The 13,816-nt window shown below is 50.0% G+C and overlaps 2 protein-coding genes across 2 annotated transcripts; both read right to left on the bottom strand.

Moving 5' to 3' along the window:
* Positions 1-4,016: 4,016 nt before the first annotated feature.
* On the bottom strand, positions 4,017-6,416 carry CUNH19orf53 (chromosome unknown C19orf53 homolog). The gene is made up of 3 exons (XM_037145784.2): positions 6,269-6,416; positions 6,136-6,191; positions 4,017-4,465 (listed from the first exon to the last, which is right to left on the bottom strand). Exons 1-3 carry the CDS (start codon positions 6,399-6,401, stop codon positions 4,355-4,357), a joined length of 300 nt encoding a protein of 99 aa, XP_037001679.2. The 5' UTR covers positions 6,402-6,416; the 3' UTR covers positions 4,017-4,354.
* Positions 6,417-7,033: 617 nt separating this feature from the next.
* Positions 7,034-13,469, bottom strand: MRI1 (methylthioribose-1-phosphate isomerase 1). The gene is made up of 6 exons (XM_037145783.2): positions 13,278-13,469; positions 12,964-13,202; positions 11,075-11,250; positions 9,702-9,878; positions 9,400-9,624; positions 7,034-7,746 (listed from the first exon to the last, which is right to left on the bottom strand). Exons 1-6 carry the CDS (start codon positions 13,410-13,412, stop codon positions 7,619-7,621), a joined length of 1,080 nt encoding a protein of 359 aa, XP_037001678.1. The 5' UTR covers positions 13,413-13,469; the 3' UTR covers positions 7,034-7,618.
* Between the last annotated feature and the right edge of the window lie 347 nt (positions 13,470-13,816).

The raw sequence follows: 13,816 nt of genomic DNA on the forward strand, positions 1-13,816 counted from the left end.
AAAGCCGTGGTGTTGAGAGACCAGAGCCTGCCACAGTGACAACAACAGAAACAATAATAATAGCGGGCTGCTCTAGCTGTTCGGATATAGCATTGGGTTTAAGCCTTCCAACAGAGCTGCAAATTGGGGATGGTGGCCTCCATTTCTCAGATGAAGAAACTGAGGCTTGGAAAAGGGATGTCCTTGCCTCAGCTCACCCAGACTGGGAAGCCCTAGGCTTACTGGAGCACCCCTTTCTCGAAAAGGGTTTGAGAGAGAGAGAGACCTATGGGGAAGGAATAGCTGAGGTGGGGGAGAGGCAGGGAGGAATTCCATGAATTATGTGTTTTAGGTGCTCCCCTTGCAAATAGGACCCAAGGTCCAGCTTTTCCTGGCTGCCCATTCAGCATCTGGTATGCAACTGTGTCAATTAAGCCCTGTCCCTGAGGATGTTTCAGTGAGTGCCCCAAGATGCTGGATCAGAGAAGTCACTCCTTGCTAGTGGAAGGGAGGATGTTTAGAAGGAACTGAGAATCTGTTACCACAGGGTAAAGATGTTTTATTTTATTTTCTCACAACAGATAATACTGTCATCATCCCCATCTCCCAGATGAGAAAATTGAGACACAGAGAGGCCAGGTGACTTGCCCAAGGTCCACGGCAGGAAAGGGTAGGGCTTGGATTCAAGCTCGGGTGGGCGGGCTGGTCCTGTTACCTTGGCTGGGGTTCAAGTGCACAGTGTGGCATACACCAATTTTCTGTTCTGATCCCCTGATTTTACAAAGGGGAATGAGGCCCAGAGAGGGTCAGAAAGTTGTTCACCCTGGCCGGGTAGTTCAGTTGGTTAGAGCATCGTCCTGATAAGCCAAGGTTGTGGGTTTGCTTCCCCAGCCAGGGCACATACAAGAATCAAGAAATGAGTGGATAAATAAGTGGAGCAATATATCAGTCTCTCTCCTTCAAATTAATCAATTAAAAAAAAAAGTTCAAAGCCACACAGTGATCCCAGGAGAATGTGTGAAGTCCAAGGCCCTTGGGAAGATGGCAATGCTCCTAGGAAGTCACTAGGCCTATTTCAAGTCTGCCCTCGTCCTAGAAACTCTTTTAGGAAAGAAGTGGGGAGTGGGGTTTCCAAGTACCCTCATAGCCCCTTCTCCCAATGCAGCCAGCAAGCTGGGGCTTCAGAGAAAATGAAGCCACTTTTATCCCACCGGCCAGCCAGCCGTGAGCTCACTGTCTAGGCATCCACAGCTCCTGACTCCAAACCTGCTTGTCCTGAGACCCAAGGGAAATGGGGCAACCCTGGAGGCTCAGACGGAGGGGGAGCATGGCCCCCCAACTGTGGCCACCCCAACTCTGATTTTCTGAGGACCCCTCCCTCTGCTAGTCCTCTGCAGCAACCCCATCCCTGGTGACTCAGGCGGGAAACCAGCAGGGGCAGTTTCACTTCCTGGTCTCCACAGCCCCTCTGGCCTACCCAGCTGGCAAGGATTGCTTCTTACGTTCTTGTTTTGTTTCTTTTGGAATACAAGTTTATGGGCAAAGCGTCAGGTCCCTGCCAGGAAAAATGGGCATTCAGGCAGAGGGGGACGTTAGAGGTAGGAGAGGACAAGGCTTGGGGAGGTGTAATTGTTTCGGAAAAGCCACATGTAATGGCTGCACTTGTCCCTGGGGGAGAGGTCCAGAGACAGGCCTAGAGGTGGAACTTGGGCTACCTTCTGTCCCACAGGACACAAGGGCAGCTCATAATCACACCTGCAAGTCCCATGGCCTAGAGGCTCCTGAGAATTCTCCTTTCTGAGGGAGGGGTGTTAGGATCCCATTTAACAGGTGGGAAAACTCAAGCTTAGAGAGGTGAAGGGACTTGAAGGTCACAGACAAGGAAGTGGCAAAAACGGGCATAGAATGAAAGGTGTGGGTTTTTTCAAAGTCTGGGGCTCTTGGCTCCAGCATTAATAGGGGGTTGGTATGCAGGTGAAAGGATTGAATCACCTTAGGGGAAAATGTGGCTGTTTGGAGAGCCCAAGGGGGTGAGATAATGGGGGAACGAGTGGGTTGACATTCCAGACCCCATACCTATCACACCTGAATGACTTTCCTTGCCTCTGGGTCCCTCCTCAAAGGGGTAGGCTTCAGAGGGGCAAAAGAACCAGAATCCTTGGCCTGCGAGAGACTGCCAGTAGGATGGGCTGGAGCTTGGGGCTCGAGGAACCTCACTGTGGCAGAGGAGCCAGAAGATACCCAGAGCTCATGCCGTTCCAGCCATTGCCCTTCGAAGATTCCAGAGAGGTGAGTTAAAAGATCATTTTCAAGGGTGTGAAAAATCTCTCAGACATATAAAACATGAACAAGAGTCAGAGTTTTTCTTGAACTCCTGTGGGATAGATAGGCAGATGCCGTATGTTACACATATGGAGGCAAATTGATTTTACCACCGGGGAGGAAGCTCGTCAATGGGACCTCTGTTGGAACAGGCGGAATCTGCAAGTCTAGAGATAAAAGGGGTTTGGTTTTGCTATCAGCTGCTTGCAATTCTCAGAGCTGTAAAGTCATCCCAAGGAAATACTGATGCTATGAATCAGACGGCCGAGAGGGTGTGTGATGGTAACTGAGTCACTGAGACACAAAATTTTATTTGCAAAACAATTCCTTCCTTCACTCAATAAACTGCTAGAGAGACAGAAAACAGATCAGTGGTTGCCAAGGGACTGTGTGGAGGGAGAATGGGGAGTGGCAGCTCCTGGGGACAGGCCATCTTTTGGGTGGTAAAAGTTTCAGGTGGTAGCAAAAATACTGTGAATGTACTAAATGCCACTGAAGTGTATTATCTCTATTTATTTAAAAAATTAACCTTTATTGTATTTTATCCATTACCATTTAGTCCCTTCATACTCCTCTCCCACTTGCAATACCACACTGTTGTCTGTAGGTCCTTTTTTGAATTGTCGTATTTTTAAATGTCAATTTTATAGGTGAGTTACTTTTTGAAAGACTTTTATTTATTTTTAGAGAGAGGGAGAGAGGGAGAAAAACATCAGTGTGTGACAGATAGATCCACTGGTTGCCTCTCATATGCTCCCAACTGGGGACCTGGCCTGTGTAACCCAGGCATGTGCCCTGACTGGAAATCAAACTGGCAACCTTTTGGTTCACAGGCTGGCACTCAACCCACTGGGCCACACCAGCCAGGGCATATAGTTTTAACCACACTCACATACATAGACAAAAGCAGGGACAGCAATTTCATACACACAAAAATTACAATCTACATCTCAAAAACCAGCAGCTGTGGGAGCAGCGCCAGCATTTGTAGGAGACTTTCCATTTTCAAGTCTCCCTGGGCCCAGCCTGGTCACCGAGCAGTGGCCTCTCTCACTTCCAATAGAGGGAAGGGCAGTCACCGAGCCAGAGCTCCTGGATGACTCCACAGGCACTTCCAGTTGAACAGATTCAAGTGAAGCTTTGGGGCAGGGGGCACCCAGGATGGAACAGGTGAGAATCTTGCTGTGGAAACAGAGGCAGCAGATGGTCAGCTGAGAGTCCACACTGGGACTCAGCCAGTGGTGGGTTCAAGTACTGGCTCTAGAATGTTAACATGACCCAACCTGGGATGGAGTGATGTACAGAAAGCCCTAGAAAAATGCCTGGGCCATAGGCCTAATAGACATTTTGACTTTTTTATAGATCAAGGTGCCTTCAAGCAGTTCGTAAGTACATTCTGGTTGAATTGGTACCACGATGGTGTCAACACCCATTCTACAGATGGCTCCCTACGTCTCCTGGCTTGTGCTGGGCAAAGCGAGTGAACTGGGCATGTCTGGGGACAGTGTGTAAGTGAGTAAGGAGGTTGTTGTGAGCCACTTGAACTTGGAGGGAGGTAAAGACTCTCCACCAGCTCCCAGTATGGACATGCAGAAGCCTAATCACCCTTCCCTGAGCACATGGCTGGTCTGTAGAAATTGCTGGAGCTGACTGGGTCGGTGTACCTCACCTACAGTCCCAGCACAGGTGTGTTCACAGGAAATATGACTGCAACAGGAATGACAAAGCCAGGTTTATTGCTCTAGGTTAAACCAGTGGACACAGGATTTGAAGGGACAGGGGAACACAGAAAGTTGGTGAACATGTCCTCAGGGCCACTGCTGAGTTCTCGGCATCCTGGGAAGCTGACTCGTGCACTACAGATGTTCTGATCAGCTGCCCCCAGGCCAGGCCATCCCTACCCAAAGTTCGAGCAGCAAGCCAAGGCTCTGTGGGGCGAGGCTCCTTCAGTGCACAGCACTGCCCATGGAGCCAGCTGCAGAGGTGTGGGCATGGAGGCAGGTGCTGTGTCCTTAGGAAAATGTCTTATCTCAGTGGTGGAGGAAGAGGCTGCCTACTTCTTCTTGGCGGGGGCCTTCAGCAGTGCCAGCTTCTTGGGCAGGCTGGTGCTGGCTTTCATCACCACATCGTGTTCAATCTTCTTCCGGATCCCAATCTCCAGGCCCTGAGGGGGCAACAGAGGGGCAATCAAACTGGGCGGAGGAAGTAAGGGAGTGCCTGACCTGGGGCTGGATCATTAGGTCCCCCTGAAATAGTACCTGAGAGTCTGGTGGCTGTGGCTTAAGTCCTGCTTTTGTCCCACACTCTGGGATGTTATTCACAAAAATCCCTTATTTCTGGACCTCAGCTTCTAAACTTCTGCTCACCCCCATTTCACAGATGGGGAAACAGACTCCTGCAGTGAGGAAACCATGTGAGGGGAGACTGGATCCTGGCATGCCCAGCGCCTCTGGTCTCAACCTCCAGGTGGGCAGTCCCTCCTGTCCCATGTCACCTCTTCTTTGTACATGGTGAACTGGGGCTCTGGTACAGGGATATGAGGAACTCAAGGCGCAGGGATTAGAAGCCAAGTGTGTTTGGGTCCAAAAATGGCAGTTTAATCATATTCCCCAAACCACGCTATTGCCCTGCCTTTAAGACCTCCAATGACCACGAGGGGCGGGGCTTTGGGCTGTCATAAGGAACAAGCTACTCAGAAGCAACACTTGCAGTCAGATAACTCAGAGGAAGGGAGCCATGTGGATCTCTAACTGGAGCAAGGAACAGCCAGTGCAAAGTTGATGTGGAACCAGGCGCAATTAAGGGGCCAGTGAGGGTGGAGAGAGCAGGGGGGAGAGCAGGAGGCGACAAGGGCAGGGAGGGGACAGAGGCAGAGTGTGCAGGGTTTAATTCTTCCTGAGTGCCCTGGGAGCCAAAGAAGGTTCAGAGCAGAGAAGGCACACGATTGATTTTAAGTGCTTACTGATGCCCTCTGGCTACTATGGGGGAGGGGGATAGACAGACCAGGGAGGGGCAACTACACCAGTCCAGGAGGAAGATAATGGGTGGACCAGAGGAAGGGGATCGGGGAGGTGGGAAATAGGTGGATTCTAGATTAATTTCAAGGGCAAAAAAGGATAGAATCTGACCTGGATGTGAGAAGGGGGTAGGGGCGAGGGAGATCCAGGATCACTCCGAATGTTCAATCACTTTTAATTTTCTGTAACTTATAAGCTCAACCCTACCCATCTATATAAAAAACTGGATTTAAGACAATCACAAAAATGACAATAACTATCAAAACTGACGTTTATTTGTGCCCTGTGCTGTTCCTAGCACTTTGTAGGTGCCTTATGACATCGAATCCTGACAACGCTAAGAGAAAGGTGCTATCACTATTTCACAGGTTTGAGGCTCAGGGTGAACAAACACTAGTCATCCATGGAGCTGCGATTTTCATCCAGCACTGGCTTCGTACAAAGCTGAGGTTTCAGCTTCTTTCCTATGCCACCTCCCCTCCCGTGTTCTACTGCAAAGAACAGTAATAACCAAAGCAGCTAAGGTGTGTACAACTTTTTGCGAGCCAGGTCTTGCTTCTACGACGCCTGCTGAATAGTAGGTGATGTTCCTGTACCCTGCCCTCCCTGGTTCCAGACTTCACCCTTGGACCCCTCCACTGACCGCTAGGCTCTATCCCTTGCCTCCGGCGCCTCCAGGCTCCAACCTCCGCCGGTTCCTGACCGCCCCCCTGCCCACGCCGCAAGCCCCACGCTCCTCACTGGAGCCAGATTCCATTTCTGATCCTCCGCGCTTGCCTCCAAGCTCCATCCCTCGCACCTTGCATGCCCCACTCACCTTCTTGAGCTTCTGCTGCTGCACAATGCGAGCCTTCTTGGGAGCGATAACACGACCTGGGGAAAGAGGCGCTCGCCTGAGGCCTGGAAGCCCCGGGTACCCCTCGCCCAGCAGACCCCGGACCGCTCCTCACCTCCTTTCCTCGGGCCCCGGTTCCGCTCTGAGGCCGCCGCCACCGCCTTACTCTTGGCTGGCCTCTGCGCCTGGAACTTACGCTGCCCCTGCGCCATGATCGGGCATGCGCCGGAAAAGGTGGGGCTGAGCATTGCAACCGGAAACCAGGCATGCTGGGATACAGTGGGTGCTGGGTGCGCAAGGGCTCACGGGGAAACGAAGTGGCAGTTTTTAAAGAGTTCTGGGCCAAAGAGGTCCGTTTTAGACAGCGTTTGGTAAAAATTTTAAGCTAATAGTAAGTTAACATTTACTGGGCGTTCATTTGCTTTGTAAAACGTAGGCTGTTTAGTGCTCTTTATATATACTGGTGCAAAATTTAAGGGTGCTTAAAGTTACGTAATTGAGAGTGTTTTCAACATTTACTTTTAAATTTTTCATTTATTGATGAGAAACATCGATTTTTTTTGTTCGACCCACTGATGTACTTACCCATTGGTCAATTCTTGTATATGCCCTGACCAGGGATGGAACCCGCAACCCCAGTGCATGAACCAACTAACAGAGCTACCAGCTTGGGCTCAACATTTAAAAATAACATTTTAGTGTGGGGGCGATAAGGTGGATTTGGGGGGATGAGTGGTGATGGAAGACTTGACTTGTGGTGAACACACAATGTAGAGGTGATGGAACTCAGTTGTGGAACTGAGCACCTGAAACCTGTATAATTTTGTTAATTAGTCACCCCAGTAAATTCAATACAAAGGAAAAATAAAGAAAAGTCAAGTTGTGAAACTGCTGCCTGTAGACAGGCAGCCTGATATTGTAAATGAAGTTTAATGGGAACGAATGCTCACATCAGAGGTTAAGGTAAGGTCAAAGTGTGCAAATGTAGGGTTCCATTCTCTCATTTTTTCTTGGTATTTTGTTCATGGATTTGTTTTTGCACTAACTTTTATTTTTAATAATATTCATGAAACTATTATTAACTTGGTTACTGAGCTTTCTGGTATCACCTTTAAAAGTCTGCACCCGAGACGTCACTGTAATTCCAGTCCTGAGAGCAACCTGTGAGGGCGGTACCAGTATTGTCCGCGTGTTATAAATGAGGAAACCAAACCACAGAGAGGTGAAGTGACTTGGCCAAGGTCACACAGCAGAAAAAGTGGCAGAAGTAGGAAATGCACTGGAGTAGCCTAGCTCCAGTGGCTAGGCTTTTACGAACCAAGCAAAGGCCCTGTCCACTATCCCTGCCCTAGGAAAAAGTGTGGTTTTGGGGAAGAAGGTCAGCTTTGGGGCAGGCCATCAGTAAGTTTTATGGCTTTGCAGATGCAGGTTGGTTACTTCTGGGGTTCATCTAGGGTCTCCGCCCTCAGGAGATGGTGGTGCTTAGGGCTGTCTGGAGTTCTCTGGGGGCAAAGACGCCCAGCTCTGTAATGATGCCACCAGTGATGAGGTCATGGGGGGTGACATCGAAGGCAGGATTCCAAACCTCAATTCCTACAGGACAGAGTAGGGAGACAAGAAGGCAGGTATTTAGCTCTGTGAAGTGCTCACTGCTCACACTCTTGTCACCTGTTCGCCCCATGGTGGTTCTTGGAGTTAGGGAACCTTTGAAAATCTAGGGATACTCATCCCAAAAGCGCATGAAGGCATGAGCTTTGGCATCCAGTCACAAGTTTATATTCACCCTCTGAAACACCATTTCTGAACTGTCACTGTCCAAGAACAAGGTTTCAGTCTTACATACAACCACCCCATTTTTGCCCGGACCTCTTTAAGAACCTCCAAGAATCTACTTTAGGGCCTTTGTGTGGGTTCTGCCCTCTTCCTAGATGACCCAGTGTTTCATTCCCTTCAGGTCTTTGCTCAGATGTCACCTTGTCAGTGAGGACATCTGTGATAATCCTGTCTAAAGCTCCTGTACAGACACTTCCTTGCTTTGTTTATTTCTCCTCAGTCGTTACCTCCTATAAGTCTGTTATTTATCTTGTTCATTGTCTGTCTCCCTCACCAAACTGCCAGCTCTCCAAGGGCCAGGACTTTGTGTCTTTTTTTCACTCCTATATGCCAGCACTTAGCATTAGCCAGGAACTCAGAAACATATGCTGGATGAATTACTCAATGTAGATCACAACTTATTACACAAGAGGCCGCAAACTGGTGGCCTGGAACTTTTCTCTCTGGCTCAGTTTTTTTAAGACCAGCTTTCAAAAGGTGGGAGTTTTCATTTACAAAAAAATGTAAGGCTTCTCTTGGAAACATGAGAAGACCCATTTCTCTGGGGTCTGCATTCCCATGCCCACCAATGAGAGCAGAGTATCAGGGCCCACAGACGACACCTGGCCCATGTTGCTCATGTCTTGCTGCCCCAGTTTTATTTCAGTGGGTGTGGGTTGTCAACTCTGCTTTCCATGGTCTTATGGATTATGACCACTGCTACTTACACCTCTAGGAAAGTAGGTGCATTAAAAAAGAAGATAAAAAAATTCACAATTAATGTATGTACCTGTTTTTAAAATGCTATAATGAATTGCAGCAGAATAATAGAATATTAGGACTTCCCTCTGCTTAACTGTATAGTGTTATTTTTATCCCAACTCCATATTTAGTGGTGTCCCCATATTTTGAATGTTTAGGGGTTTTAACTGGTCCTTTTTATGAAAGGGTTTCAATCATAATTATTAATATTTAATGAGTACTAATGAAGGGTTGGGCCTATTCTCCATGTCACGTGAGTTAATTCACTGAAGGCCCTAGGATTTATGAGTTAGGTCAACTCACTTTACAGATAGAGACACCGAGGCTCTTAGGGATAAAAACTTAGGCAAACTGCCCACAGCTGCACAGCGAGGAAGCATGGGGAAGCTGAGAAATATCTGTCTCCTCACAGGCACTTGGCTGAACAGTATTATTTGTTCTTTAGATGAGAAAATTAAAGTGAAGAATGGCCAGACAGTTTACTCAAGGTTTCTCAAGTCATGAGTTGGACAATGTCATGTGGAACTTGACCTCCAAGATGTTTCTGTTCTAAAAAATTGGCTTGAATTGAAAATGCCTGTGCCCTAGAAGGCTAGTGACACTCCAAGTGCCACCTGCCTCCTGTGAGGGTTTGGGGTACATAATGAGGTGCTCTCCCAAGTGATGGCTTACCTGGTGCTGCAATCCTGACCCCGTTGATATCAGTCAGCTCCTGGCCTGGGCGCTCCTCAATGACGATCTGCTGGCCTGTCTCCAGACGGAGGTCACATGACGAGCTGGGGGCAGCTACATAGAAGGGAATGCCATGGTGCTTGGCAGCAATGGCCAGTTGATAGGTGCCCACCTTGTTGGCTGTGTCACCATTGGCAACCACACGGTCAGCTCCCACGACGACAGCTGAAAGCAAGAAGTTAAGGGTTATCACCTAGCCCTGGACGCCTGGAGCCCCGCCTGCTGGCGCCCCACCTGCTGACCTGACACATCTCGGTGGGCCATGGCAGCAGCTGCCATGCTGTCAGCGATGAGGGTGGCAGGAATCTGCTCATAGACCAGCTCAAAGGCTGTCAGCCGGGCCCCCTGGTTGTAGGGCCGGGTCTCTGTGCAAAAGACATGTTTCAGGCGGCCAAGGTTGTGCAGTGAGCGGATCACACCTGCAGGGTAAGACCCACCAGAAGGTCAGGATGAGACAGAAAGGGACAGATGGGCAGGGTGGCCCATTATTTGGGGGCACAGATCTCCAAAGGCTACCCATCCCCAGGCCCTTGTGGTGGATATTCCCTTTGTTTAGTACCTGTGAGCTTAGAGAACATTCTCGGTGGGTCCTTCTCTGATCCCTCCACCTCACACAGCAACCCCCACACCTCTGACCTCTTTCCCTGATTTTCCTCTTCAGCACGTACCACCTTTGCACACATCATATATGTTTATTGACTTTTGCCTGTTCCTCCCACTTTTCTGTCCCGATGGCTGAGATTTTGTTTTCTTTGTTAACTGCTGGCTCCCTTGGGAGCCTTGGAAGACACAGTTCTGTCTTCCCAGAACTGTGCCTGACAAATTGTAGGTGCTTAGTAAATGTCCATTGAGTGAATGGAGGAGTGCATGTGTGCATGAATGGCGGGGCACACAGCAGATGCTTAATGTTGAGTGAATGAAAGCATGCATGCATGAACGGTGGGGCACACATTAGTTGCTTCATAAATGCTGAATGAAGGAATGCATGCATGCATGAGTGGCAAGGCACACAGTAGGTGCAAATATTTGTTAAACGAATGAATGATGTCTTGCCATCAGGGCCTCAGTACCCAGGCTCCAGAGTGGGCCCCAGGCAGGTAGGGAAATCTGGAGAATATAGGGAATCTGCTGCCTTGAACACTGGGACCCAATTTCCCCTCTTCTGGTGACAGCTACCCTAGTCTTTCCTGAAGGCCACACCCTTCTTCTCAGTTCTCTTGAAATCCACATCCTGCCCACTCTGGCCAGGTGCATCAAGTGGTTGATCTTGGACGAACAGGTGACCCCATTAGAGCCCTGGGCTACAAGATCTTCCTGGCACTGTTGGCATAGGGACCCTTGGCCCTTTTCCTCCTGATGTGAACATTGGCAGGCCCTCTGCTGACCCATGGAGTGGGAGCAGGGGTGGGGGGCAGAGCTTACGGACAGGAATAGATGGGTCCTAATGCTACTGTCTGAACCCCTGGATCCAGTCACACTTGAAGCCAATATCCTAAGCATTTCTATATAAGACCTAATCGATTATCATTTTGCAGGTGGGAAAAGTGGTTTGGGTTTCTTTCTCTTCATTCCAAAAGAGGCCCTCTCCCATCCCCATGGACACCCCCTCACTTACCCAGGGCTGTGCCATAGCCAGCAGTGGCCAGTGCACCGGTGTTACAGTGAGTCAGCACAGTCACCTTGCTGCCCCCAGGGGCTGCCCGCTCCAGGAGGTGGTGAGCTCCCAGGTCCCCAATTCTCCGATTGTCCCTGAGGTCCTTCTCCAGCATGTCCTCAGCATAGCAGATCACTCTGGAGCCAACAAGGGGCTCTCAGCCTCCGGGCCCGAGCTGGCCGCTTCTTCCCACCCAACTCTCTTGCAGAAAGCCTCTCACACCTGTGAGGCCTGGACCCTCCTGCCTTTGCCACCTGTCACTCCATTCATTCATACAACACGTTAACTGAGCACCTCCTATGTGTGAAGTGCTGGAGGGCACAGCAGTGACCAAGACAAATATCTGACTTCTAGCCAAGACAGCCAAGAGGGAAGAACTTAAAAAAATGAGGAGAGGCTTAGGAACCTCTGAGACATCTTTAAACGTTCCAACATCCGAATCAGAGGGGTGCCAGAAGGAGAACTTCCCAAATCTGGCAAAGGAAATAGACTTCCAGGAAATCCAGGAAGCTCAGAGAGTCCCAAAGAAGTTGGACCCATGGAGGAACATACCAAGGCACATTATAATTACATTATCCAAGATTAAAGATGAGAGAATCTTAAAGGCAGCAAGAGAAAAGGAGACAGTTACCTACAAAGGAGTGCCCATAAGACTCTCAGCTGATTTCTTAAACTTTGCAGGCAAGAAGGGGCTGGAAAGAAGTATTCGAAGTCATGAAAGGCAAGCACCTACATCCAACATTGCTCTATCCATCAGAGCTATCATTTAGAATGGAAGGGCAGATGAAGTGCTTCCCAGATAAGGTCAAGTTAAAGTAGTTCATCATCACCAAGCCCTTATATGAAATGTTAAAGGGACTTATATAAGAAAAAGAAGATAAAAATATGAACAGTAAACTGACAACAAAGTCACAGTTATTAACAATCAAACCAAAAACGAAAACAAGTTAAGCAGACAACTAGAAGAGAAAGAGAATCACAGAAATGAACACATGGAGGGTTAGCCATAGGGGAGGGAGGGGGAGAGAGGGGGAAAAGGTACAGAGAATAAGTAGCATAAATAGTAGGTAGAAAATAGGGGGAGGGCAAGAATAGTATAGGAAATGGAGAAGCCAAAGAACTTTACACATATGACACATGGACATGAACTAAAGGGGGGAATGTGGGTGGGGGTGTGCAGGGTGGAGGAATAAAGTGGGGGGGGAATGGGACAACTGTAATAGCATAATCAATAAAATATTTATTAAAAAAAGACAAATATCTGTGCCCTTATGGGGCTGACATTGGTGTGGGAGAGGCAAACAATGAGCAAGTATTGGTAATAAGGTGAAGAAAAAGGCAGCAAAGTGGGAGGTGGGTGGGAAGAGGGTAGGGTGGGGTGGAATGTGCTATAACTTATGGGAGGTGGGGAAAGCCAGAAACCTAAAATCTGAAGGTGGGCGTCTGCTCTGCAAATACCCAGCCTGCAAAAGTGGAATGTGCGAAGACCCTGGGGCAGGAATAAGCTCAGTCTGGTCAAAGAACACAAGGGGCATGATTTAACTGGAACAGAGGGGGAGCGTGAGAAAAGAAGAGGGTAGACGGGATCAGGACACGAAACAAAATTCCTCAAAGGCAAACACCAGGAGAAAGAGGCGGCACTGAAAAGGACCCCCAAGGGCAGTGGGGGCTGAGCATGTTCAGAGGAGGCACAGTCATGGGAATGAGTGTAAGGACTTCTGAGCCAGGCTGCTTGGGGTCAACTCCCAATCCTGCCTGTGTGGCCTTGGACTATGAGTGCCATATCTGTTTCCCATCGGCAAAATGGGTTAGCTTCTGCTCAGAGCAGTGACTGGCACAATTCCCCCTACCTCTCCCGGACAGCCTCCTCCGTGGCGCCCTCTTGCTCGGCTTCCTGGGCTGCAGCGTTGGCCAGGTCGCGGGCAGCGCGGGCCATATTCACGGCAGTGGGTCGGGCGGTGACCAGGAAACTCAGTGTGTCGCGCACGAAGGCCACGAGCGCATTGAGTCCCGGACCTCCGGCGCCGGCGTGCAGCTCCACCGCCAGGCTGAGGCAGCCGACAAGGGCAATCGCAGGGGCGCCGCGCACCTGTAGGAGAGGCCCGGGGCGTCAGGGGCGGGAGGCGTGGGCACACCCGACCCCAGCCCCGCGGCTATACTCCACCTTCATGGCGCGGATGGCCTCCCAGGCCTGGCGCACTGATCTCACAACCTCGTAGTGGCATTGCTGGGGCAGGAGCAGCTGGTCGAGGATCTGCAGCGAGCCCCGCGAGTAGCGGATAGCCTCCAGAGAGGGCATGGTTTGTCTAACACGCTCCCTAACGCTCTCGGGCAGTGGGCCGCAGGCACGTGGGGGCGGGACCTCCTCCGGTAGCACGCGCGTGCGCACACTAACCTTGCAGGCTCCCAGGACTCCAGGTCCACTCGGCCAATCCCACCCCTCAATCCCGGCCAAGCTTGGCCAGTTAGCCTCTCCCTTGGAAACGCTAAGGTGTCACCATTTACCAGGCACCTCCTGGATCCAAGCCCTGTGTGCAGCGCCCCATTGATCCGTTAGGGGGACATGCTACGACCCCCATATCCCAGGTGCCTGACTTACCCAGGCAGAGGGAGTGCTGCTGGTGACCTCAGGTAGAGACCTCAGGTAGACCTCTTTCAGTTAGAGAAAGTCCCTAACTGAAGATTCCAGGAACTGACTGGCTC

This window comes from Artibeus jamaicensis, unplaced genomic scaffold, assembly GCF_021234435.1.
Source record: "Artibeus jamaicensis isolate MK-2021 breed Jamaican fruit bat unplaced genomic scaffold, CSHL_Jam_final contig_3290, whole genome shotgun sequence".
Classification (NCBI taxonomy): domain Eukaryota; kingdom Metazoa; phylum Chordata; class Mammalia; order Chiroptera; family Phyllostomidae; genus Artibeus; species Artibeus jamaicensis.

Bases quoted from the DNA above. Each gene is read 5' to 3' on its own strand.
- CUNH19orf53 (XM_037145784.2), bottom strand. From the start codon at position 6,401: ATGCTCAGCCCCACCTTTTCCGGCGCATGCCCGATCATGGCGCAGGGG. The intron at 6,192-6,268 runs GTGAGGAGCGGT...CTCTTTCCCCAG, and splicing joins CCGGGGCCCGAGGAAAGGAG to GTCGTGTTATCGCTCCCAAG. The intron at 4,466-6,135 runs GTGAGTGGGGCA...TTGCCCCCTCAG, and splicing joins AGCAGCAGAAGCTCAAGAAG to GGCCTGGAGATTGGGATCCG.
- MRI1 (XM_037145783.2), bottom strand. From the start codon at position 13,412: ATGCCCTCTCTGGAGGCTATCCGCTACTCGCGGGGCTCGCTGCAGATC. The intron at 9,879-11,074 runs GTAAGTGAGGGG...CTTACCCTGCAG, and splicing joins TGGCTATGGCACAGCCCTGG to GTGTGATCCGCTCACTGCAC. The intron at 7,747-9,399 runs GTAAGCCATCAC...TCTGTCCTGTAG, and splicing joins GGTCAGGATTGCAGCACCAG to GAATTGAGGTTTGGAATCCT.